The sequence below is a fragment of the Copidosoma floridanum genome, unplaced genomic scaffold (genome assembly GCF_036245765.1).
Source record: "Copidosoma floridanum isolate Cflo_tuat_1 unplaced genomic scaffold, Cflo_Japanese_pri ptg000030l, whole genome shotgun sequence".
Classification (NCBI taxonomy): Eukaryota; Metazoa; Arthropoda; class Insecta; order Hymenoptera; family Encyrtidae; genus Copidosoma; species Copidosoma floridanum.
Window position 1 is genome coordinate 25,129,373 of NW_028321907.1, and position 24,011 is coordinate 25,153,383.

At 34.4% G+C, this 24,011-nt stretch overlaps 2 protein-coding genes across 2 annotated transcripts; one reads left to right on the top strand and one right to left on the bottom strand.

Annotated features, from left to right (window-relative positions):
• Nucleotides 1-1,746: 1,746 nt before the first annotated feature.
• LOC149373573 (uncharacterized) lies at nt 1,747-3,080 on the bottom strand. The gene is made up of 4 exons (XM_089596906.1): nt 2,976-3,080; nt 2,540-2,672; nt 2,017-2,419; nt 1,747-1,948 (listed from the first exon to the last, which is right to left on the bottom strand). Exons 1-4 carry the CDS (start codon nt 3,078-3,080, stop codon nt 1,747-1,749), a joined length of 843 nt encoding a protein of 280 aa, XP_089453032.1.
• Nucleotides 3,081-13,026: 9,946 nt separating this feature from the next.
• Nucleotides 13,027-19,499, top strand: Nurf-38 (Inorganic pyrophosphatase Nurf-38). The gene is made up of 8 exons (XM_014357422.3): nt 13,027-13,597; nt 15,095-15,330; nt 15,506-15,592; nt 15,653-15,716; nt 16,776-16,838; nt 18,357-18,570; nt 18,634-18,743; nt 18,981-19,499. The coding sequence occupies exons 1-8, from the start codon at nt 13,294-13,296 to the stop codon at nt 19,010-19,012; spliced, it is 1,110 nt and encodes a 369-aa protein (XP_014212908.2). The 5' UTR covers nt 13,027-13,293; the 3' UTR covers nt 19,013-19,499.
• Nucleotides 19,500-24,011: the final 4,512 nt, after the last annotated feature.

Here is a 24,011-nt window from a genome sequence, read left to right on the forward strand (position 1 = left end):
AATTATATAGTTGTATTGACAAAAGTGAGTCTCAGCCCCCCCCGCTCCACCCCGCTCCCCCTCAGCACCCCATCGATTTACGTAGTTATTTGCTTGTTTTAACGTCATTTTTAATCAAATTATAATTGAGTGAGCTACCCTCCACTCTCCCCTCACTCCCCCTCCACCACCCCCCCAATATAATACTTATTTATCTAATGTTTTACCATCATAAATGTTAAAAAATATACGCAGTTTAGTACCTAAGTCATACCTCGTTTTTATGGTTTTTTAAGTCACTGATCATAGGTCTCCCTCTGTCTATTCGCTTCCCCTTACTCACTATATGTCTCTAAAGTACCATTATTCGTTTAACTTGATTGAACTTTTACATTTCAAATCTCTTTCTGGTCCATGTCTACTTTACCCAAATATAAAATTCTTGATTACTTGAGGATTTTCTTAAGTAAAAGACAGAATTCAGGAGGAGGTATTATCAAATAGACAAACACAATTAAGCTTTTAAAACAATAATTCATTCTGTTAGCTTAGTGTTGTGACATTTTATGTGTCATTTTAACCCATCTGTTCTTTTAAAACCCTTTTCACATTTTTCACATATTTGTTTTTCATGGTTTTCATGAATTAACATACGTCTGTTTTAATGTAACGCTCTTTAAAGTTACATATTTTCGAATTACTGAAAAATTTCTAGCTAAACAATATTTTTAATTTCTGATTTATTCTCGGATGCAATTTGAATAAAAATTCTTTTTGGATTCTTACACCTTAATAAAGCAACGTATAATTGTCCGTAAGAGAATAAAGGTTTTTTAATATACAATCCTAAAGAATCAAAACTCTGTTTTTCTGATTTTTTAATAAATATAGAACATGCTAATACAAAGGGAAACTGTTTTCTATAGCAGACAAAAGTTAATGATAATAAGGTGCCAGTATTCAATGTTATTCTAGGAATATAAACTTCGCTTTTATTTCTGCTTCTTTATTATACTTAAATAATAATGTTATTTTCAATCTTGTGCCTCTACAGAGACCGTATGATATACTTAAAGTTCTTATTAACACTATTATAGCGTTAACAGTGCCGAATTGGTAAGCGGAAAGGCCCTAGGCAAATTTTTGGTGGGGGCCTATGTAAGGGGAGCAATTTTCAAACTATTTTATTACATACTACTATATTTTAAAAATTAACAACTCTTTATTTAAATTGTTAAACAAAATTGATATACATTTTTTTTACATAATGGCTATGGGGCTTTTGTGAAGCAAAATTGAAAAACTGGGAATTTTGTATTGAATATATTTTAATATTTACTAAAAGATTTACCATATTTACATTTATTAAAAAAGTAATTTACATTTTTGTTTAAAAATTATGTTTTATTTATAATAATATCTTTCGTGATTTTCTTTCAGCGAATTCTTCTATGATATCATCATAACTTATTGCTTTTAATAAATCAGACTCAACACTCATAAGTGACAGGTTGTTAAGTTGATCTTGATTAATGGATGATCGTAAACGACTCTTAATCAGCTTGAGTTTTGAGAAAGATCTTTCTCCAGTGCAATTCGTTGTCATCAAAACAAGATATATTTTTAATAGAGTATACACATAAGGAAAAATGTCTATCAATTTTTTTTCAGCGATTAATTTGAACAATTTAAGTTCATAACTGATTTTGTCTTTACTATTGTCGTCGGAATCATTAATAAAATCTTTAGCAAATTCTTTGAATTGTACTAGTTCATTCTCGCTAAGTTACTATCTAAGTCATTTTCATAGAACTCTACTAATTCCATAGCATGCTCTTGGATTTTTTCAGTAGAAAGATTTTGAAGCCTTCTTAAGAAACCGAACTTGTTGTCAACATCTTTATAAGAATCAATTCTTTGATTTAATGATGCAAGTATTTGATCAATAACAGGAATGTAAGACTCAACTCTAAATTGTTCTGAACCACTTAACTGAATGCCTTCAGATCTTCCGTAATCAAGAGGACTTTTTCTTACGTTTTGTTTGCGTACTCTTTTTTGTTTTGACTCATACTCATTATTTTCAGATATTTTTTTCCCAATTCTTCGTAATTATCGAAATTGTCTCTTGAGGATTCTATAAAAGATTTCAGAGATTTTAAAAGAGCTATGGACGTGTTTAAATCTGTATCACAGCTTTGTAACTTGAGATTAGTCGCTTGAACTTGCTCCAGAATATCGTTCCAAAAAAAGATATATATGCTAGTTTCTAATCTCGTAAGATATTTATACAATCCTTTCGCTTCAACGTTATCCTGTGAGAGTTCTTGTAAAATAGTCCTGTATGCATCAAAACCCTTAGAAAGCGATCGTACTGCTTCAGCTCGAGATTCCCATCTTGTCGTACTTACTCTTTTAGGAATTAGCACTCGATCTTTACCTATTGAACTTTTTTTTAATTTTTCAGATAAAACATGATAGCGGTCGGAAAAGTCCGTATAAAAAGTATAAATACTTTCCAAAATATTAAAAAATTTTGTTGCCTCTAAACAACACGTACCTGCAGCAGCTGTACCGATTAAATTCGAAGAATGAGTAAAACAAGGTATCCACAAAGCTAATTGATTTTCACGACTTACCAACGCTTGTAAACCATTATACTGTCCGCTCATAACAGATGCGTTGTCGTACGACTGTCCACGACAATTTTGTAAATCTCAATTATGAGAGTTTAAAAATGTCTTGATAGCATCGAACATATTTATAGCTTTGTGGCCCTTATTTTGCAAAAATATTAGGAACCTTTCCACTGGTTCGTCGTTTTCAATGTAACGAATAGTTAAACTTAATTGGTCAGTATGACCTACCTCTGTTGTTGAATCAACTGAAATCGAAAAGTATTTCGATTTTTTTATACTAGTAACAATTTCTTTCATTAATTTTTTATTAATAATTTCTATCAACTCGTTACAAATCGTCGAAGACAAATAATTTACCTTTCCTTTCCCGCAGTTGGCGAACTTTTGTAAATGAGCTGATAAGAAATCGTTATATTTAGCGAGTAGTTCAATAATACTTAAAAAGTTTCCGTTATTAGGCATACCTATAACTTCACTTTCTCCTCGAAAAGGAAGATTTCGCTCGGCTAAAAAAATAATTACGTCAACAACTCTTTTTAAAACTCGACGCCAATAATTTTTTTCATTTTCTATCTGTTTTTTTAAATCGTCACGTATCAAATCAAGAGAAGCAGCTCTCATTGTAAATGCATTAACTGCGTCTAAATAAGCTTGTGATTTTTCAATTTCATGTAGGCGATGGTGGGCATTTTTCCAATCACAATACCCTTCACGAGTAAACTATGATTGCGTTAAATTAAAAAGTATGCAGTGGAAACAATATAATTTTCCGGTTACAGTAGAGAAACATAACCATGTCCTTTTAATTGAGTCTCCATTCTTAATATTTCTCTCAAACATTGACGAAGTGCATTTTCTAGAACTATGTATGTCTTTTTGTATAAATGACTTACGATTCAATAAGGCTGAGTTGTTGTATTAAATTTCGGAGCTCCTTTTTTTCATTCAATAATCAATCAATTCACTTATGTTATGTTCATGCCACTCAGAGATATCAAAATCAAACTTTGATAAATCGATTGTAGCGTCGCCATCGGCTTTAACTATATTCTCATAATTTTGAAGCACTTCAAAGCTATTTGGTGTTCATTTCGATGGTTGTTGACGACTGTTTCTTTCTCTCTTATTTCCACTGAACTCATTGTTCTCACTATCAAACAGATTTGTTTCCTCTTGTTCTTTCTCTGTTCGATCGCTTTCTATCACTTCTAGTTGGACCTTAAAAGTATATTTATAAAGTAATTATAATCAATAATTAAATTAAAAGACTACTAGAGGGTATTGTTTAAATATTTAATTTTTTTCGGAAATTCATGGCAAAACTAGAATATAACAGTTTCAGGAAAACGATGGATGAATAAAAGTCTGAAAAGATCAAGCGTGTCAGCATGACATTTTTTAAGGTAGTCTATCATTCCTATATATTTTTATTTACATTTTATTATACGTACATATTTTCAATATTTTACTAGAAAATTAAATTTGTATTAAAAATTATAAAAACCTTAATTTCACCTGACAATGATATGATTGGTACTGAAAATTATGCAATTTTGTGGATAAGATTTTATTGTTCAATTTTTCTGATAAACTTCAGGAAAAATTCAACAAATTACCTGAAACTTTTTTAATTCACATTTAATTTTCAATTTTTTGGCCTCATCTTCCTTTAATAAATTCATGGGGAGTCACCAGGGAAAATGTTGCAAAAATTTCCCCTGGTGACTCCTAATGAATTCATTAAAGGAAGACAATGAGCCCAAAAAATTAAAAATTGGATGTGAATTTTGTACTAAGGATAATATTGTCAGGTTAAATGACAAACGTTACAACTTTTAATATGTTCGAGTAAGGTATTAAAAATATGTGCTATTGTGCTGTATAGGGGTGATAGGTTAAATAAGTTGAGTCACTTGGTAAAAGTTCATCAAGTTTCGTAATAAATAAAAAAAAATCGTTATTGAATTATAATGAATTAAGCTGGACGAGTTGACAATGAAATGACACAATCATTAGGTTGTTCGGAGACCGTTTTGAGCCGAACCCTAACAGCTCGAAACAGCTCCTGCCGCGCAATATCGCGCGTTCTTTAAGTCGCAACTCCAAGCAGTTCTGAGCGATTCCAATTAATTTTAGTTGAGTCAGCTGGTCGTTTTTTAATGTTGAGCTAATAACAGGTAGAAACAATACGTCGGTTAGAAAATCTTTTTCATTATTTTCATTTTATTTTAATTAATTGCAATGAAATGGTAAATGCAAGATTTTGATGAATCATCTTCGTCTAAAAATAAACTTTAAAATACCCTTGAAAAAAAAAAGATAATGATCGGCTGACTCGACTAGATTTAACTAGAATTAAGTCAAATTGCTCGGATTTTCTTGAAGTCGATACAAAAAATGCTTGTTAGTTCACCCTAAAGCAGTCCCCCAACACATCTTCTACAAGAACGAAAAATCAGACTGAGCTACGGCTTAAGCTTAGGCCGATGTTTTCATGAAGTAAATTGATTTTTTCAAAAAAGTTAAGACACCTTGTTACAAATTCCCTATATATTTGTTTTTTTTTCTTCTATTAACCTCTTTACTGGTGCTTGAAGAACCCACTTGTACTTCATCGAGTTATATCTTTCAACTTTTCGTGACCAGATTTGTAAATACACTTTGATTTATGACGATCGATTGATTTATCACACATGATTCTTCTATGTTTAGGCTGAATTTTAATTTGAAACACTTGATTACTAAATATGATATGATGTATCAAACGAAAAAAACTTTTAATGAAAAACTTACGTCTTAGAAAATTAAATAATACGTGCTTTTTAAAAGTAATTTATTATTGGCAATTATAATTTCGAGGTTATTCTGTTTACAAAACAAATTACATTATTGTTAAATTTTTGTACGTAAAATTATATACTTTTTACAGTTTTTCTAGTAACAGAACTTGTAACTTGTACGGACAAGGGACAAAAACGAAACTTGTACAGAAATAAAAACTGTAGGTGAGTACAACGTGAGAAAAAGAATCTCTGAGAGAAAGTACTAGAGAAAACTTCTGCAGGGATCACTTTTCAATGCTTTACTACAACAAGAAGATCTAATTCTATCGATACGTTACCTAAGATCGGTAAGGTAGTAATGCCACTCCTTTAAATGCCCGCGGAAAATATATCTTAAAACCAAAAATGTATCTAACTATGATACCTACAAGTTCAATCTTGTTTGAAATACTTATCGCTTTCAATCAGATAAATCAGACAATATAAAGTATTATTATTATCTTGTCACATTTATGTTATGCATTAACAAAAACCATGTAAAAAAATCAGAAGAGCGCATTTTACGTTTATACATTATTTTATCTACATTATCAAGTATTTTAGATGAATAATATATTTATAAAATAATATAATTCAGTCGTTAAATTTTTCTAGTACTGTTTTCTGTGAATTATTAAAAAAAAATTTTAATAATACATCACTTGTATTTATTATTTTCATAAATTAAATTGATCTATTTAATTTATAAAAATAATTCAAAAAAACTTAATTCATTAATTTTATAAATTAATTAAAGTACACACAGAACAAAGCTTTGGACAAAATACTTGCTTGTACTTTAAGATTCTCTAACTAATTGGTGGGGTTCCGTCGCTCGCCTGTGGTTTCTACTAGTTGTTACTGTTGGGGTTGAGTTGCTTACTCATGGTCATATATTTTATTTATTTTATTTAAAAAATTTTTTTCTTCTTTCGTTGGTGGCGGTTGGTGGGGGCCTTTTATTGATGGGGGCCCATAGGCAGTGCCTACTTTGCCTACCCTATAATCTGGCACTGAGCATTTATTTTTAATTTTTATTCGTGTAATGAAAGACCCTCTCTAATATTATTTCAAAATACTATTGGAAAATTAATATTTATGTCAATTTAATTATGTTAAGTTAATCATATGTTTTATCAACTCCTTTGTGAGTCACGTATTCTGCTGTTGTGAACTTATTTTCAGCGTGCATTGATAAATGCACGAGTAATGTTGTTATTTTGTCTACCCAATCTGTTAGTGCACGGAAAGACCAAGTTCATTGAAAATCCCGTACTACACTTAGATACGAGTTTTTCATAGCTTGTTACGATTTTTTCCCGTATCACGTCTGCCTAAAACCTACGCTCAAATATGTTTGCCATGTAAAATCTCCTTCTACTGTTAGGTAAGTTTATATGAACACTAGGTACGGTACTATCTCATGTAAATAAAAAAGTAATTGAGTAATTTTACTTACATGAAAAAATATTAGATAGATGTTGCAATTTTCAACTCACTAAAATATTTATATACAAGTTAATTTCGTTGATCTTCTGGGGCAAATAAAAACACTTAGTTTAAGCGACGTTCCGTTGACTGGTGTGTCGACCTCTTCAGGCTTTATTAATAATAATAAATTATTACAATGACTAATATAGACAACAGATACATATAATGTAGAACTGACAAATAAATTACCTTAAATTAAACCGTGAAAGACAATTTATTTAACGTATCGAGCAAATGGCTCACATGCCATTTAGTTATTTTCATTTGCCCCAGAAGATCAACGAAATAAACTTATACATATAATATGGAGGTCGAGAAAGACTCAAGTATCACTAAAATATTTTTAACAAAGTCATCCATGATCCACTTTGAGGTTACTTTTGATATTTATACTAACAGTATTAACAATTCATCCCAGCCCTAGTATCCTAATTAACTGTCACTTATTTTTTAACGCTGGTACATACATTTATTATGATAAAAATAATATTACAATGAATATAGATGATTTTTTATTTTAATTTTTAATGTACTTGCAGGTATATTAAAAATGCATACCGCAAGAAAAAATATACTGCTCTGCGCACTATAGTAAGTCGAAAACACCTACTGGATATATACATCTACTTTTCATAGCTACTGTTGGTAAGGGAAAAAACCGTACCACCGTCACTAAATTATACTTGTAGTGATATCTTAAAATCTATTTACTTAGTACGAAATTTAAGACCACTTAAGGAGGCACTAAAAATTCTTGTGTTAGTAAGCAATAAATATAACGTTGGTTTATTATTTCTTACGATCAAATATTGTAGTAGGGGATTTTCAATGAACTCGGTCCTCCGTGATGGGGGGTTGGCGCGCGGAGCGTGCAGAAGGGGCGTTAGTCCCACTAGTATATATATACTCAAACAAGGCAACAATGTAGAATTACACTTATGCGTTAGGTACTCACTCTTCTACCCTATTAGTAATATCTCTATGTCTGTCGCTGACTACGAATTAGGAGGAATGAATTGCGTTCACTAAGATTTCCAGCAGCGATGGGATATAGTTCCGGCCAGATTTGGGAATTCTCTAGGACCCAACCTCTCTGACGTGGGAAATCACTAGATCAAAAAAAAATTAGTACCAAAGGTGACGCGCGAGATTCAAATAAGGTCCAATAACACAAGCATCCATCACCTGATGACCCGGGGCGCCTACTGGCCACTCTGTTAAATAATCAATTAATAATAACACAAGCGCCTATCACCTGATGACCCGAGGCGCTTACTGGCAACTCTGTTAAATAAATAATTATTAATAACACAAGCGCCTATCACCTAATGACCCGTGGCGCTTACTGGCCACTCTGTTAAATAAATAATTATTAGTAAATAACACAAGCGCCTATCACCTGATGACCCAGGGCGCTTACTGGCCACTCTGTTAAATAAATAATTAATAATAACACAAGCGCTTATCACCTTATGACCCGGGGCGCTAACTGGCCACTCTGTTACATAAATAATTATTAATAACACAAGCGCCTATCACCTAATGACCCGTGGCGCTTACTGGCCACTCTGTTAAATAAATAATTAATAATAACACAAGCGCTTATCACCTAATGACCCGGGGCGCTTACTGGCCACTCTGTTACATAAATAATTATTAATAAATAACACAAGCGCCTATCACCTAATGACCCGTGGCGCTTACTGGCCACTCTGTTAAATAAATAATTAATAATAACACAAGCGCTTATCACCTAATGACCCGGGGCGCTTACTGGCCACTCTGTTACATAAATAATTATTAATAAATAACACAAGCGCCTATCACCTAATGACCCGTGGCGCTTACTGGCCACTCTGTTAAATAAATAATTAATAATAACACAAGCGCTTATCACCTAATGACCCGGGGCGCTTACTGGCCACTCTGTTACATAAATAATTATTAATAAATAACACAAGCGCCTATCACCCAATGACCCGGGGCGCTTACTGGCCACTCTTTTAAATAAATAATTATTTATAACACAAGCGCCTATCACCTAATGACCCGGGGCGCTTACTGGCCACTCTTTTAAATAAATAATTATTAGTAACACAAGCGCTTATCACCTAAATACCCGGGGCGCTTACTGGCCACTCTGTTAAATAATCAATTATTAATAACACAAGCGCTTATCACCTGAATACCCGGGGCGCTTACTGGCCACTCTGTTGAATAAATAATTATTAATAAATAACACAAGCGCCTATCACCGTATTACCTGGAGCGCTAATTGCAAATCTAGTAAATAAATAATTATTCATAAGTATGTCAAGCACCTTCTTCCTGAGGATCCAGGACACTTGTTTGCAACACTATTAAATGATAAAAAGTTGATCGATAACATATTAATTATATCACAATTTTGATTGCCTATCTAGTACGACAAAGATCTTTTTAATTGGCGCTCTTGTAATTACTTGATAATTTATTATTTAATAGTAGCTAGTAAGCGCCCCGGGTCATTAGGTGATAGGCGCTTGTGTTATTATTAATTGATTATTTAACAGAGTGGCCAGTAAGCGCCCCGGGTCATTGGGTTATAGGCGCTTGTGTTATTTATTAATAATTATTTATGTAACAGAGTGGCCAGTAAGCGCCCCGGGTCATTAGGTGATAAGCGCTTGTGTTATTATTAATTATTTATTTAACAGAGTGGCCAGTAAGCGCCACGGGTCATTAGGTGATAGGCGCTTGTGTTATTAATAATTATTTATGTAACAGAGTGGCCATTAAGCGCCCCGGGTCATAAGGTGATAAGCGCTTGTGTTATTATTAATTATTTATTTAACAGAGTGGCCAGTAAGCGCCCTGGGTCATCAGGTGATAGGCGCTTGTGTTATTTACTAATAATTATTTATTTAACAGAGTGGCCAGTAAGCGCCACGGGTCATTAGGTGATAGGCGCTTGTGTTATTATTAATTGATTATTTAACAGAGTGGCCAGTAGGCGCCCCGGGTCATCAGGTGATGGATGCTTGTGTTATTGGACCTTATTTGAATCTCGCGCGTCACCTTTGGTACTAATTTTTTTTTGATCTAGTGATTTCCCACGTCAGAGAGGTTGGGTCCTAGAGAATTCCCAAATCTGGCCGGAACTATATCCCATCGCTGATTTCCAGTGAACGCACTCGTAGAGCCAAGTGACAGCCTAACCTTCACTGAAATCATCGATGTTTGTATTATTATAGCTCACTCACGACTACATTGTTGCGTAGCTATAACGATCAAGGGAGATTACAATTTGTAGCTAGGAAGTAAAATTTTATGTCCTTTCTTATGATGACAGTAACTGTCATACTATTTTGATAGTTGGGATAAGGTAAATAGAATTCGAGTGTAACAATTAAGTTATAAAATTTAAAATTTTTTTCAAGTCCTTGGTCTGAGAGTCCTGCAAAATATCAAAGTAACCAAATACATGTGTTCCATGGGAGTGATCACAATAGCTACATCCAGTGCAGCTACAATTTTGTGCCGGCAAATTGACAAAAAGTTTTAAAGTGTTTTTAACTTGTGGTACCCAGATAAGAGTACACAAAAGGATTTTAGAGCTGCCAACATCGGTTTGTGAGACCACTCACAACCTCCCTCATCACTGTATTAGCCAGTTGTAGGCATCTGAATATTCATATAACACCAAACTGGTTACTGCATTTTCAATTCATGACAATGTAGCTTTTGGACCAGTCAAGTTAATTAAATAGTTGCTGTATTCAGTTTGGTTTTGTATTCTACGGTAAAGATGCTTATATGGTGATTAGTGAGATTGTGGATAGTCCCACAAACCAATTTTGACAGCTCTAGAATCCTTTCGTGCAGTCTTGTCTGGGTACCACAAGTTAATTAAGCACTTAAAAACTTTTTGCCAACTTACCTGCACAATATTTCAGCCATGCTGGCTGTAGTAGTTGTAATCACTCCCATCGAATACCTGTATTTGGTCACTGTGATATTTTGCTCTTAGACCAAGGACTTGAAAAAAATTTAAAATGTTATGACTTTTTACACTCAAGTTCTCTTTGCCTTGTGATAGCAATAATGTAGTTTGTCAAATAAAATATTAAAAATTTTTACAAATACAATTTTTTTACTGTTGACCCAAAATTGTATTTTTAGAATAAGCTTGTAAGATTTGATACAAATGTTGGGTTACAGTACTTGTTTCTTTTACACATTAGGTTAATTTATAAGTAGTATTAAACAGAGCTTATTGTTCTGAAATAATAAATGAATTGGTATTAAGCTAATCCAATCTTTAATAAACTACTTATTATTTAGTACCAGGATTATTTCATTCATTCACATTTTACCCAATAATATTATATTAGTACTCTCTCCATTAGTAGAATAGTAATAATTATTATGTATACGAGATAAAACTTTTTCATAACTAGTATATTATTATTAAGGTAGCTGTTAACCTCAAAATATTTATACCATGCAAGTTAAACATTCTTATATACCCATGTAAATACACACATACCAATTGGCTCTGTTCGGAAATGATACGTTGGTTAAGTATTAAGTTGGTACCTACCCCCACCCTTGCTTAACTAACTGACCGTGGGTGTAATCCGCAATCGCCGCCAGCAGTTACATATGTACGATGTGACAACGTTGCGTGGTTGGGGGCGCTACTGTCGATTTACTGGTGATGTGATCCGCAATCTCACCAGCAGTAAAGCAGACGACGTCCGTCTACTTGCTCTTTTTCGTGACATTTTCCGACATTCTGTCGTCTGCTTTGCTTTGTTTACAATCAGAAAATGTCACGAAAAAGAGCAAGTAGACGGACGTCGTCTGCTTTACTGCTGGTAAGATTGCGGATCACATCACCAGTAAATCGACAGTAGCGCCCCCAACCACGCAACGTTGTCACATCGTACATATGTAACTGCTGGCGGCGATTGCGGATTACACCCCGTGTGTTCGCACATGTAACCAATAGTTAATCAGCTGGTCACGTTTTGGCGCACTTTGAGCGCTTTCAAGTCCTCTCTTTAACCTTAAAAGTAAAAGCGCTTAAAGTGCGCCAAAACGTGACCAGCTGATTTACTATTGTTTACATGTGCGAACGCACGGTCAGTTAGTTAAGCCAGGGTGGGAGTAGGTACCAACCAAAAACTTAACCAACGTATCATTTCCGAACAAAGCCAATTTAATTAAGTACCACTTTGGCTCTATACGAGTGCGTTCACTGGAAATCTTAGTGAACGCAATTCATTCCTCCTACTTCTAGATTAACGCTCGAAGTTCACTCGGCTCTACGAGTGCGTTCACTAGAAAATCCAAGTGAACGTAGTTCCTTCCCCCGAATTTTCAATGAACGCTCGAAGTTCACTCAGCTATAAGCATAGAGATATAAGGATAGAGTGCGCTAACTATACTAAAGTACGTAAGGGGGAGCGATACGGTAAAAGAAATAAGAAATGGTCGCCGAGTGTCCTCTCCATCTCTTTCTAGCTGAGCGCTGTGATTGGCTGAATGGCTGCTGCTTAAGGGGGTATTCTGGCCGTCAGCGGCAGTTACTGACATAGGTTATTGCCTCTTGAGCATCAGCCAATCACAGTGCTCGGGTAGAAAGAGACAGAGAGGACACTCGGCAACCATCTCTTTCTTTTACCGTATCGCTGTATTCAGCCTCTAGCGCACTCTATCCTTATATCTCTATGGCTATAAGCGAGTGATGTCACGCCACCACGCGAGTGAAGGCCGAACGTTGAACGTACACCATGTTTGTAATGTAAAGGGAAAGAATCTCTGTGTGTAGATGGTGCGGGATGGGTCGCGGGTCGCGGGTCGCGGGAGTGCGAGTGTGGAAAGCGAGCGAGCGAGCACATGTAAATAAGAGAATGGAATTAAGATATTATTAAGTAACAATTCCCTTGTACACCCATAGCCGGGATAGCTACTACCTTAAAAAAAAAAAAAAAAAAAATAAGCGAAAGTCAGGCCAAGCTGCGCCCAAGTCAGCGCTGTATTACAAACCCACTGAGGCCAAGTCAGATGCCAAGCTGCGGCCAATGTGGGCGGCGTGGCAGCCAAGCTTGGGCCCAGTTTTCGCCCTTATTTTCAAATTCTACTTGGGAAGCTGTTTTCGCCCACTTTTAGCTTCTACTCGGAAACTTTTCATTTGGAATGTCCTAAATGAAAAAATCGAACGTATTATTCAGAACGTTCCAAATAAAAAATTGCTTGCATACCCGCATACCCGGGTACGCTCGTCAGCGTCAGTGTCAATTGTCAATACACCATTCTTGATTATACTCGGAACGAGTCACATGTAGTGCGCATTATTGCGTACGCATGCAGGGGTCATGTGCTGGGCAACGGTACAGTTGCACGTGCTTACCTGCAGCGCACGCAGTTTTCTGAGGTTTAATTTTGTTACCGCGCGAATCCATCCAGCGGCAGCACTAAGGCTATCCCGAGCGTATTTGGGTATCTTAGGAAGACAGTCGGGAGTGTATCAGTCGACTGAGTCGACACTACTACGGAAGTTCATTGGTAGCGAGTACTCGACGAGTTGTTCCTATATCCGCACTAAGATGTCAGCGTCAGCTAGTTTTTCGTCCGTACAACGTGGTGCTCCCAATTCTCCGGACTATCGCATTTTTTTCCGTTAGTAATTTTAATGTTCCATACTTTATTCATGTTGCCTAAATTTTTTTACAACTAACCTCTAACACGAAAGTCAGCCTTTAGTCAATGTCACACCATCTTCAACTTGCTCGATTATAATTCTTTACAGTGTAATTAGCTATTCAGTAACTTATGATGTATTTTCTGTTGTTGATGTAAGGACTTACTTTTTTTTCACTTTATTATGTTTTGAATTATCATTAGTGACCCCCCAACATTCATTGTTTCAATTTATTTGGAGATTTTTTAAGGAACTTAAACGATTAATTATCTATCTCCAGAAAATTAAATTGAATAGTTATCAATGTGATCTGACTTTGTTTCCAGAAATCATACTGGTTACTATGACTGAGTACTTGGGTGTTTACTCAGTTAAGATCCTTTGACTTTTCTCAATAAATCTGCTCGCAATGCAATTACGAAAAATTCTCTGTAATTGATTGTCTTGGTCATTCAAGGCCGTGCGACGTAATGATCTGCGCATCTATAATTTCCATAACCAATTCATGTTGACCTTTTAGCATTACCTAAAAAACTGCCACTTAATCATACCTTTGTTAATCCGTTTGCTCAAATGTATCTTGGTAGCCTAAGAGTTATTAAATGTCATAATCGCGTAACTCTGTTGAAAGTAAATCATTATAGCTTCTGATAATGGTTGACGGCTCTTACAACCAAAAACTACGTACTCAGTGTGTGTAACCTTGGGTATAAACTCGACACTCACCCCCTACAGTATCCTAGCAACTGCGAGAGCATGGGTGTATATGAAATTCTGAATGTAATACATTTTGTCAAAGTGTGTTTTGCGGAGATACTGAAGTTTGCTCTGTAGTCATAAAATATACAAAAACGCATTTTGTTTCTTAAACATTTCAAGTGTGTTTCAAGTGTGCATAAAAGAGCAATTTGAACTTTCTAACAGTTATGTATAGCTTCAAAGCTTATTTACTGACGTCATTATAAAAGATTTAGTTGAAAACACTATCTTGTTACTCTACAGCTTCAATACCTTTCTTATCTTGTCACACTCACAAGACATTAACAAATAAGCTTCAAAGGGAGGGGGGGGGTACAAGACTGCGCCATGGCGCAAAGCATTGCACTTCATGCCCAAGGTGAAATAAGAAAATGTCCTGATACGAAAACTTGCCTGTTAATCAAGTTCAAAAGCTTTTACTGTAATGACCATTTACTATACTATATAATTTTTCAATATTAATCCCTATATCATGCTGAATATTTTATTAAAACTGGGTGTTTAGCTTTTGTTACTTGTTAACAGATTTTTTTTGGTAATACCCAGCTCAAATGTACTGAAATATTTAATTATCTTTCAACAGGACTTATAATTTTTCTATACTTAATAAACAATTAACAAACGAAATTTTAATGTATTCAAACAAAGTATAAACCAAGCTTGCATAGATACTACTTATCAGTTGTAATAGAATAATGAATAAAATTACATTGTAGAAAATGAATCACATCCAATTTCACCAATGCACGACATACCCTTGTATGCGGATGAAGCTAACAAGATATTCCATATGGTGGTAGAAGTCCCGAGATGGACAAATGCGAAAATGGAGATCAATTTGAAGGAACCACTAAATCCTATTAAACAGGATATCAAAAAAGGCAACCTCAGATTCGTTGCCAATTGTTTTCCACATCACGGATACATATGGAATTATGGTGCCATACCACAGGTGTGAAATTTTTTTAAAGCTTGAGTGTACTATGCAGTTTTTGTTTTTTTCACCTTTATTCATAGTTTTTAAGAATACAATAAACAATAAATTGCATATTTATATTTCCACTCATGTTTGTTTTTAAGTTATTTTATATGACCATAAAAACAAAATTTATTTTATGTTTTTACAGACCTGGGAAAATCCTGAAGTATTAGATGCAGAAACTGGTTTCAAAGGAGATGGTGATCCCATTGATGTTTTAGAAATTGGTTACAAGGTGTTGAAGTAATATTATAACAGTTACGAATAATTATTTGTAAATAAATCATTTTTTTAGGTTGCTAAGAGAGGAGAGGTATTAAAAGTAAAGGTTCTAGGTACGGTAGCTCTCATTGATGAAGGTATTGCCATTATTTCGAAATATTTGAATTTTTTTAGTGCCCTGAGAATAGTGGTCCTAAAAAAAGTATAACTATACTATAAATGACTACATTTTTTAGGAAACCTAAGATATACTCACCTTATAATGCAAATCATTACGTTTACAATAGTTTTTATTTTACTTTAAATTATTAATAATATTATTAGTATTATTATTGGTATAATTGTTATTCTGTAGCAGCCTTACAAAAATTACTATGTTTAACAGTAAAAATCGTGATATTGTAATTTTTGCTGTACAACATAGTAAATTTTAGTGTAATCATTACGAAATGTTCCACATTCTAAAGTAGAATTTACTATGACATTGTAAAATTTTTGATTCCACTGCATTGCCATTCAGTATACTAAAAATAACTGTGTTCGAAAGTAATTTTATGCGATATTTATCGGTATACATGTCTGTAGAGTTTCAAATTTAAAGTTATGTGAATGTACACATTACGAGAAATATATTTTTTGATTTATAAGGGTTAAAAATTGATACGTGCAGACAAATAATTTTAAATCGACTAATTATCCGTTGTTAACACAGTAGTGTACAGGAAAATCTTTGATTTTTAACTTAAATACGTGTATCATAAACAGTACACGTTCCTACATGTACTTTATCGATACTAAGGTTCAAATCCCGGTCACTGCAGAAATTTTAAAAAGAAGTATTCTCTTAATATATCTATATCTATGATCATAAAGAAAAAAAAATCTATATAAACAAAACCTACATCTTAATCTTCTGTTAGTTACATATTTCCTGTGCATAAATAATATGAGTATATATTTAACTCTTTCTTGAATATAAAAATTATTTTTAATAAACTAAGTAAAAGTCACTATTAAATGGCGAATTTAAATTTAATCTGGTTGTACTGTGTAGCATGGTAATGTTTATTGTATGATGAGTATGTCTCAGCTTCCCTAGAAAATGAAGCAATTTTTATTATAGTAATAATACTTTTTTTAACACTACTTTTCTCAGTGTGAGTAACATACTGTAAGTCTCATAAACTATGTTTTAGGTGAAACTGACTGGAAAATTATTGCAATTGATGTTAATGACCCTTTGGCTAGTCTAATCAATGGTAAATATTTCGTAACCTTCAGATTAATGTAGAATTTTATGTTATTATAACCTCGCAAAGTAAGTCGTACCTATGAATGAATATTTACAATTTTTGATTGTCCTTTTGACACGAGTAAAAGTTAATAACTATTGGAAATATGCCTGGACCACGTGACACGGCGATATATATATATAATTACTAGAGGAAAAGTAGTACAGGCCTCATGGGAGAAATTAAGTTTTTATTGTTTTTCGTGGTGGAAATGGTGTTGAATTCAAAAAGTTATCGGATCACATATTTTAAACATTATGAAAGTTAAGTTGTTATTTTTTTTCATACGATGAAATCGTTTATTAAGGCGTACTTAAACAGGCGTAAACGCATTTTGAAGGTACGAAGTAAGTACAGTTAACTCTACATTGAGCTACTCGTTTCTGCTGCTACTGCTGCTGCTATGGCTGTTGCGACTGCTCAGAGGTAGAAAAGCAGCTTGATGTTAGGTTAAACTGTACTTCGTACTTTTAAAAAGATGTTTTTGGCCTTATTAAACGACTTCATCATATGAAAAAAAAAAATAAGAACCTAACTCTTACAATGTTATAAATATGTACTCCGGAAACTTTTTGTGTTTAACACCTTTTCCACCACGAAAAAAAAACAAAAACTTAATGTCTCTCATAAAGCCTGTACTACTTTTCCTCTAGTAGTCATATATATCGCCGTGTCACGTGGTACTGGCATATTCCCAATATACTCAGAAAAGAGCACGAGTACGATGTCTTGGGTGCCATTACTTATTTTTTGATAACATCAAGTGGTACTTACTTAAAATAAGTATTTTTTACTATTGTCACCATATGTCTATCTCTCTTCGTTTGCGAGATAATTCTTATTGAAAATTAAACCAGTATATCTTGGGCGCCCACCTAAAGAGGGATAGGTCCGCTAACACGTCATGTATGTGCGACGCCCATGATATCGTACTCTCCCCAGATAAAATATAACAGTAAAATATTTCCAATCAATGTGTGATTGGTAACAAAATTAAGCTAAAGTTTTCTCCATTTTCACTTTCAATAAAGTAATTTAGGGGCAACGAATAATTTCGTTTATTATTTGACAGTTACTGAAGATTGTAATATTTCTACATTGTAGACATCAGGCATGAATACATATTTTTAAAGAAAATCATGTATACATATGAGAGTCGGATCGTTCATTGCATAATTAGGAATGTATGTAACGATGAACTGACTCTGATACGATACAATTTGGCAGATTTGGTACAAACAATGAATGAACAAACTGCTAAATTAAACGCAACCATTGTACAAGCACAAGTAATTAGATATATCGAATAGTCAGTTTCTTTGCATGGTGCAATAGACATGTTGCATAGTTAGTAAGGAATATTATTCAGAGGAATATTAATCAAATGTTATAAAATTTATAAAACTGTTTGATTAATTCATAAATACTGTTACTTTGTAAAATGTTTAATTTACAATTTTATTTAAAATGAAACTTATTGTTCAGATGTTGGTGATATTGATAAACATTGCCCGGGATTATTGAAGGCTACAATTGAATGGTTTAAATTATACAAAATCCCAGATGGCAAGCCAGAAAATCAATTTGCTTTCAATGGAGAGGCCAAGCCAAGAGATTTCGCTTTAAAAGTCATTAAAGATGTACATAATCATTGGAAAAGTTTAATTAAAAAAGATGTAAGCACGACTAATGTGTTATGGTAAGTTGCAGAATATCGAGTTGAACAGTACTGTTTGTCACATAATTAAGGTCTTTTTTTCAGTGCTAATGTAACTATCCAAGACAGTCCATATCTCATAACGGCAAGTGCAGCTCAAGAAATTGTCGATAAATTCCCAGCATTAGAAGAATCATTGCCCATCGATCCTACAGGTAGGTTGTCATCTATGTTGTATGAAGCTTATGCTAGTAATGCTGTAACAATTTGTTTTTTTTACTTTTTTTTTTTAGTTAATAATGATTTTTATCATATCAATAAATTGTTCAACAAACTATAGTTGAGTCTACTTTTGTTTCAATTTTTTATATATTGTATTAATAAATCTTTACATTTTGCACTGATTACTAATTTCTTATATTTAAATTAACTCAAATCTGTAAAAATTTCAGTTCATAAGTGGCACTACGTACATCTCCAGTGAAGATAGATTATGTAGTATTTGTATAAAATACTGTAAATGGGTGCACAGCTACATAGCGAAACTGTGAGGTTCATATTTGTCATTTATTTTCAAATATTTTTATTCTAAATAACTAATTTTGCAAACTCAAGGTTTTTATAATTACTATTCTTGAAAGTTTTATCATTTACTGTGAATGTAAAATGATGATCTATGCTTAAAAGATTTGTATATGAGGTAATACTATTGATTATAATGTATTCAAGCTGAATGTTACTTCCTTTATCGTAATGCTATTTTTTTCATTAAAGAAACATTAAAGTACTTTTAGATACTTTCTAACTTTGTTTTTATATTAAATCACTTCAAAAAATCCAGTCACTTATAAACTTTAAAAATATTTAAAATAAGTTTAATTAGTTGAAGAGGCTATTGTGACCTGCTATAGCACCTGTTGTGTATTGTAATTGGGTTTGAATAAAGGAGAACAAGGGAATTGTTACTTAATAATATCTTAATTCCATTCTCTTATTTACATGTGCTCGCTCGCTCGCTTTCCACACTCGCACTCCCGCGACCCATCCCGCACCATCTACACACAGATATTCTTTCCCTTTACATTACCAACATCAACATGGTGTACGTTCGGCCTTCACTCGCGTGGTGGCGTGACATCACTCTCTTATAGCCATAGAGATATAAGGATAGAGTGCGCTAGAGGCTGAATCAGCGTTGGGTTAGGCGGATTCAAAATCGGACCTTTTTCCCTAGATCGTATAGCTAAATATAGAAAAAATATTAAGAATGTTCCGTCGAGCAGACAGTACAGCAGTAAAAGGGCATTGCCGAAAACACGCGGAAATTAGAAATTGTAAAATTAATAACACAAGTGCCTATCACCCTATGACCCGGGGTGCTTACTGGCCTCTCTATTAAATAATGAAGTATTAATTATTAACACAAGCACCTATCACCCGATGACTTGGAGCGCTTACTGGTCGCTTTATTAAACGATATATATTACTATTTAATAGCACAAGCGCCTATCACCCGATGACCCAGACCGCTTACTGGTCGCTATATAAAATAGTAAAGTGTTAATTAATAGCAGAAGCGCCTATCACCTGATGACCCCGGGTGCTAACTGGCCACTCTGTTAAATAACAAAGTATTAATGATTAACACAAGCACCTATCACCCGATCACCCAGGGCGCTTACTGGTCGCTATATTTAATAATAAAGTATTGATTAACAGCACAAGCGCCGATCACCCGATAACCCAGGGTGCTAACTGGCCACTCTGTTAAATAACAAAGTATTAATTATTAACACAAGCGCCTATCACCCAATGACCTAGGGCGCTTACTAAACTCTCTATAAAATAGGGCGCTTACTGGTCGCTTTATTAAACGATATATATTCTTAATTAATAGCACAGCGATCATCAGGTAATAGGTGCTTGTGCTGTTAATTAATATTTTATTATTCAATAGGAAGGCCAGTAAGCACCCTGGGTCATCGGGTGACAGGCTCTTATGCTATAAATAGTCGCTTTATTAAATAACAAAGTATTAATTATTAACACAAGTGCGTATCACCCGATGACTCAGGGCGCTTACTGGTCGCTATATTAAATAATAAAGTATTAATTCATAGCACAAGCGCCTATCACCCGATAACCCAGGGTGCTAACTAGCCACTCTGTTAAATAACAAAGTATCAATTATTAACACAAGCGCCTATCACCTAATGACCGAGGGCGCTTACTAACCTCTCTATTAAATAGGGCGCTTACTGGTCGCTTTATTAAACGATATATATTATTAATTAATATCACAGCGATCATTAGGTAATAGGTGCTTGTGCTGTTAATTGATATTTTTTTATTTAATAGAAAGGCCAGTAAGCACCCTAGGTCATCAGGTGACAGGCTTTTGTGCTATAATTGGTCACTTTATTAATAATAAAGTATTAATTAATAGTTTAAGCGCCTAACACCCGATGACCCAGGGCGCTTACTGGCCTCTCTATTTAATAATAAAGTATTGATTAACAGCACAAGCGCCGATCACCCGATAACCCAGGGCGCTTACTGGTTGCTATATTTAATAATAAAGTATCAATTAATAGCGCAAGCGCCTATCAACCGATGACCCGGGGTGCTTACTAACCTCTCTATTGAATAATAAAGTATAAATTATTAACGCAAGCGCCTATCACCCAATGACCTAGGGCGCTTACTGGTCGCTTTATTAAACGATATATATTATTAATTAATAGCACAGCGGTAATGAGGTGATAGAAGCTTGTGCTGTTAATTAATATTTTATTATTCAATAGAAAGGCCAGTAAGCATCCTGGGTCATCGGGTGACAGGCTCTTATGCTATAAATAGTCGCTTTATTAAATAACAAAGTATTAATTATTAACACAAGTGCGTATCACCCGATGACTCAGGGCGCTTACTGGTCGCTATATTAAATAATAAAGTATTAATTCATAGCACAAGCGCCTATCACCCGATAACCCAGGGTGCTAACTAGCCACTCTGTTAAATAACAAAGTATCAATTATTAACACAAGCGCCTATCACCTAATGACCGAGGGCGCTTACTAACCTCTCTATTAAATAGGGCGCTTACTGGTCGCTTTATTAAACGATATATATTATTAATTAATATCACAGCGATCATTAGGTAATAGGTGCTTGTGCTGTTAATTGATATTTTTTTATTTAATAGAAAGGCCAGTAAGCACCCTAGGTCATCAGGTGACAGGCTTTTGTGCTATAATTGGTCACTTTATTAATAATAAAGTATTAATTAATAGTTTAAGCGCCTAACACCCGATGACCCAGGGCGCTTACTGGCCTCTCTATTTAATAATAAAGTATTGATTAACAGCACAAGCGCCGATCACCCGATAACCCAGGGCGCTTACTGGTTGCTATATTTAATAATAAAGTATCAATTAATAGCACAAGCGCCTATCAACCGATGACCCGGGGTGCTTACTAACCTCTCTATTGAATAATAAAGTATAAATTATTAACGCAAGCGCCTATCACCCAATGACCTAGGGCGCTTACTGGTCGCTTTATTAAACGATATATATTATTAATTAATAGCACAGCGGTAATGAGGTGATAGAAGCTTGTGCTGTTAATTAATATTTTATTATTCAATAGAAAGGCCAGTAAGCATCCTGGGTCATCGGGTGACAGGCTCTAGTGCTATAAATAGTCGCTTTATTAAATAACAAAGTATTAATTATTAACACAAGTGCGTATCACCCGATGACTCAGGGCGCTAACTGGTCGCTATATTTAATAATAAAGTATTGATTAACAGCACAAGCGCCGATCACCCGATAACCCAAGGCGCTTACTAGTCGCTATATTAAATAATAAAGTATTAACTAATAGCACAAGCGCCTATCACCCAATGACCAGGGGCGCTTACTGGTCGCTTTATTGAACGATATATATTCTTAATTAATAGCACAGCGATCATCAGGTAATAGGTGCTTGTGCTGTTTATGAATATTTTATTATTTAATAGAAAGGCCAGTAAGCACCTTAGGTCATCAGGTGACAGGCTCTTGTGCTATAATTGGTCACATTATTAAATAATAAAGTATTAACTAATAGTACAAGCGCCTAACACCCGATGACCCAGGGTGCTAACTGGCCACTCTGTTAAATAACAAAGTAATATATATTAACACAAGCACCTATCACCCGATGACCCAGGGCGCTTACTGGTCGCTATATTTAAAAATAAAGTATTAATTAACAGCACAAGCGCCGATCACCCGATAACCCAAGGCGCTTACTTGTCGCTATATTAAATAATGAAGTATTAACTAATAGCACAAGCGCCTATCACCCAATGACCCAGGGTGCTAACTGGCCACTCTGTTAAATAACAAAGTAATATATATTAACACAAGCACCTATCACCCGATGACCCAGGGCGCTTACTGGTCGCTATATTAAATAATAAAGTATTAACTAATAGCACAAGCGCCTATCACCCAATGACCCGGGGCGCTTACTGGTCGCTTTATTAAACGATATATATTATTAATTAATAGCACAGCGGTCATGAGGTGATATAAGCTTGTGCTGTTAATAAATATTTTATTATTCAATAGAAAGGCCAGTAAGCACCCTGGGTCATCGGGTGACAGGCTCTGATGCTATAAATAGTCGCTTTATTAAATAACAAAGTATTAATTATTAACACAAGTGCGTATGACCCGATGACTTAGAGCGCTTACTGGTCGCTATATTAAATAATAAAGTATTAATTCATAACACAAGCGCCTATCACCCGATAACCAAGGGTGCTAACTAGCCACTCTGTTAAATAAGAAAGTATTAATTATTAACACAAGCGCCTATCACCCAATGACCGAGGGCGCTTACTAACCTCTCTATTAAATAGGGCGCTTACTGGTCGCTTTATTAAACGATATATATTATTAATTAATATCACAGCGATCATTAGGTAATAGGTGCTTGTGCTGTTAATTGATATTTTTTTATTTAACAGAAAGGCCAGTAAGCACCCTAGGTCATCAGGTGACAGGCTTTTGTGCTATAATTGGTCACTTTATTAATAATGAAGTGTTAATTAATAGTTTAAGCGCCTAACACCCGATGACCCAGGGCGCTTACTGGCCTCTCTATTTAATAATAAAGTATTGATAAACAGCACAAGCGCCGATCACCCGATAACCCAGGGCGCTTACTGGTTGCTATATTTAATAATAAAGTATCAATTAATAGCACAAGCGCCTATCAACCGATGACCCGGGGTGCTTACTAACCTCTCTATTGAATAAAAAAGTATAAATTATGAACGCAAGCGCCTATCACCCAATGACCTAGGGCGCTTACTGGTCGCTTTATTAAACGATATATATTATTAATTAATAGCACAGCGGTAATGAGGTGATAGAAGCTTGTGCTGTTAATTAATATTTTATTATTCAATAGAAAGGCCAGTAAGCACC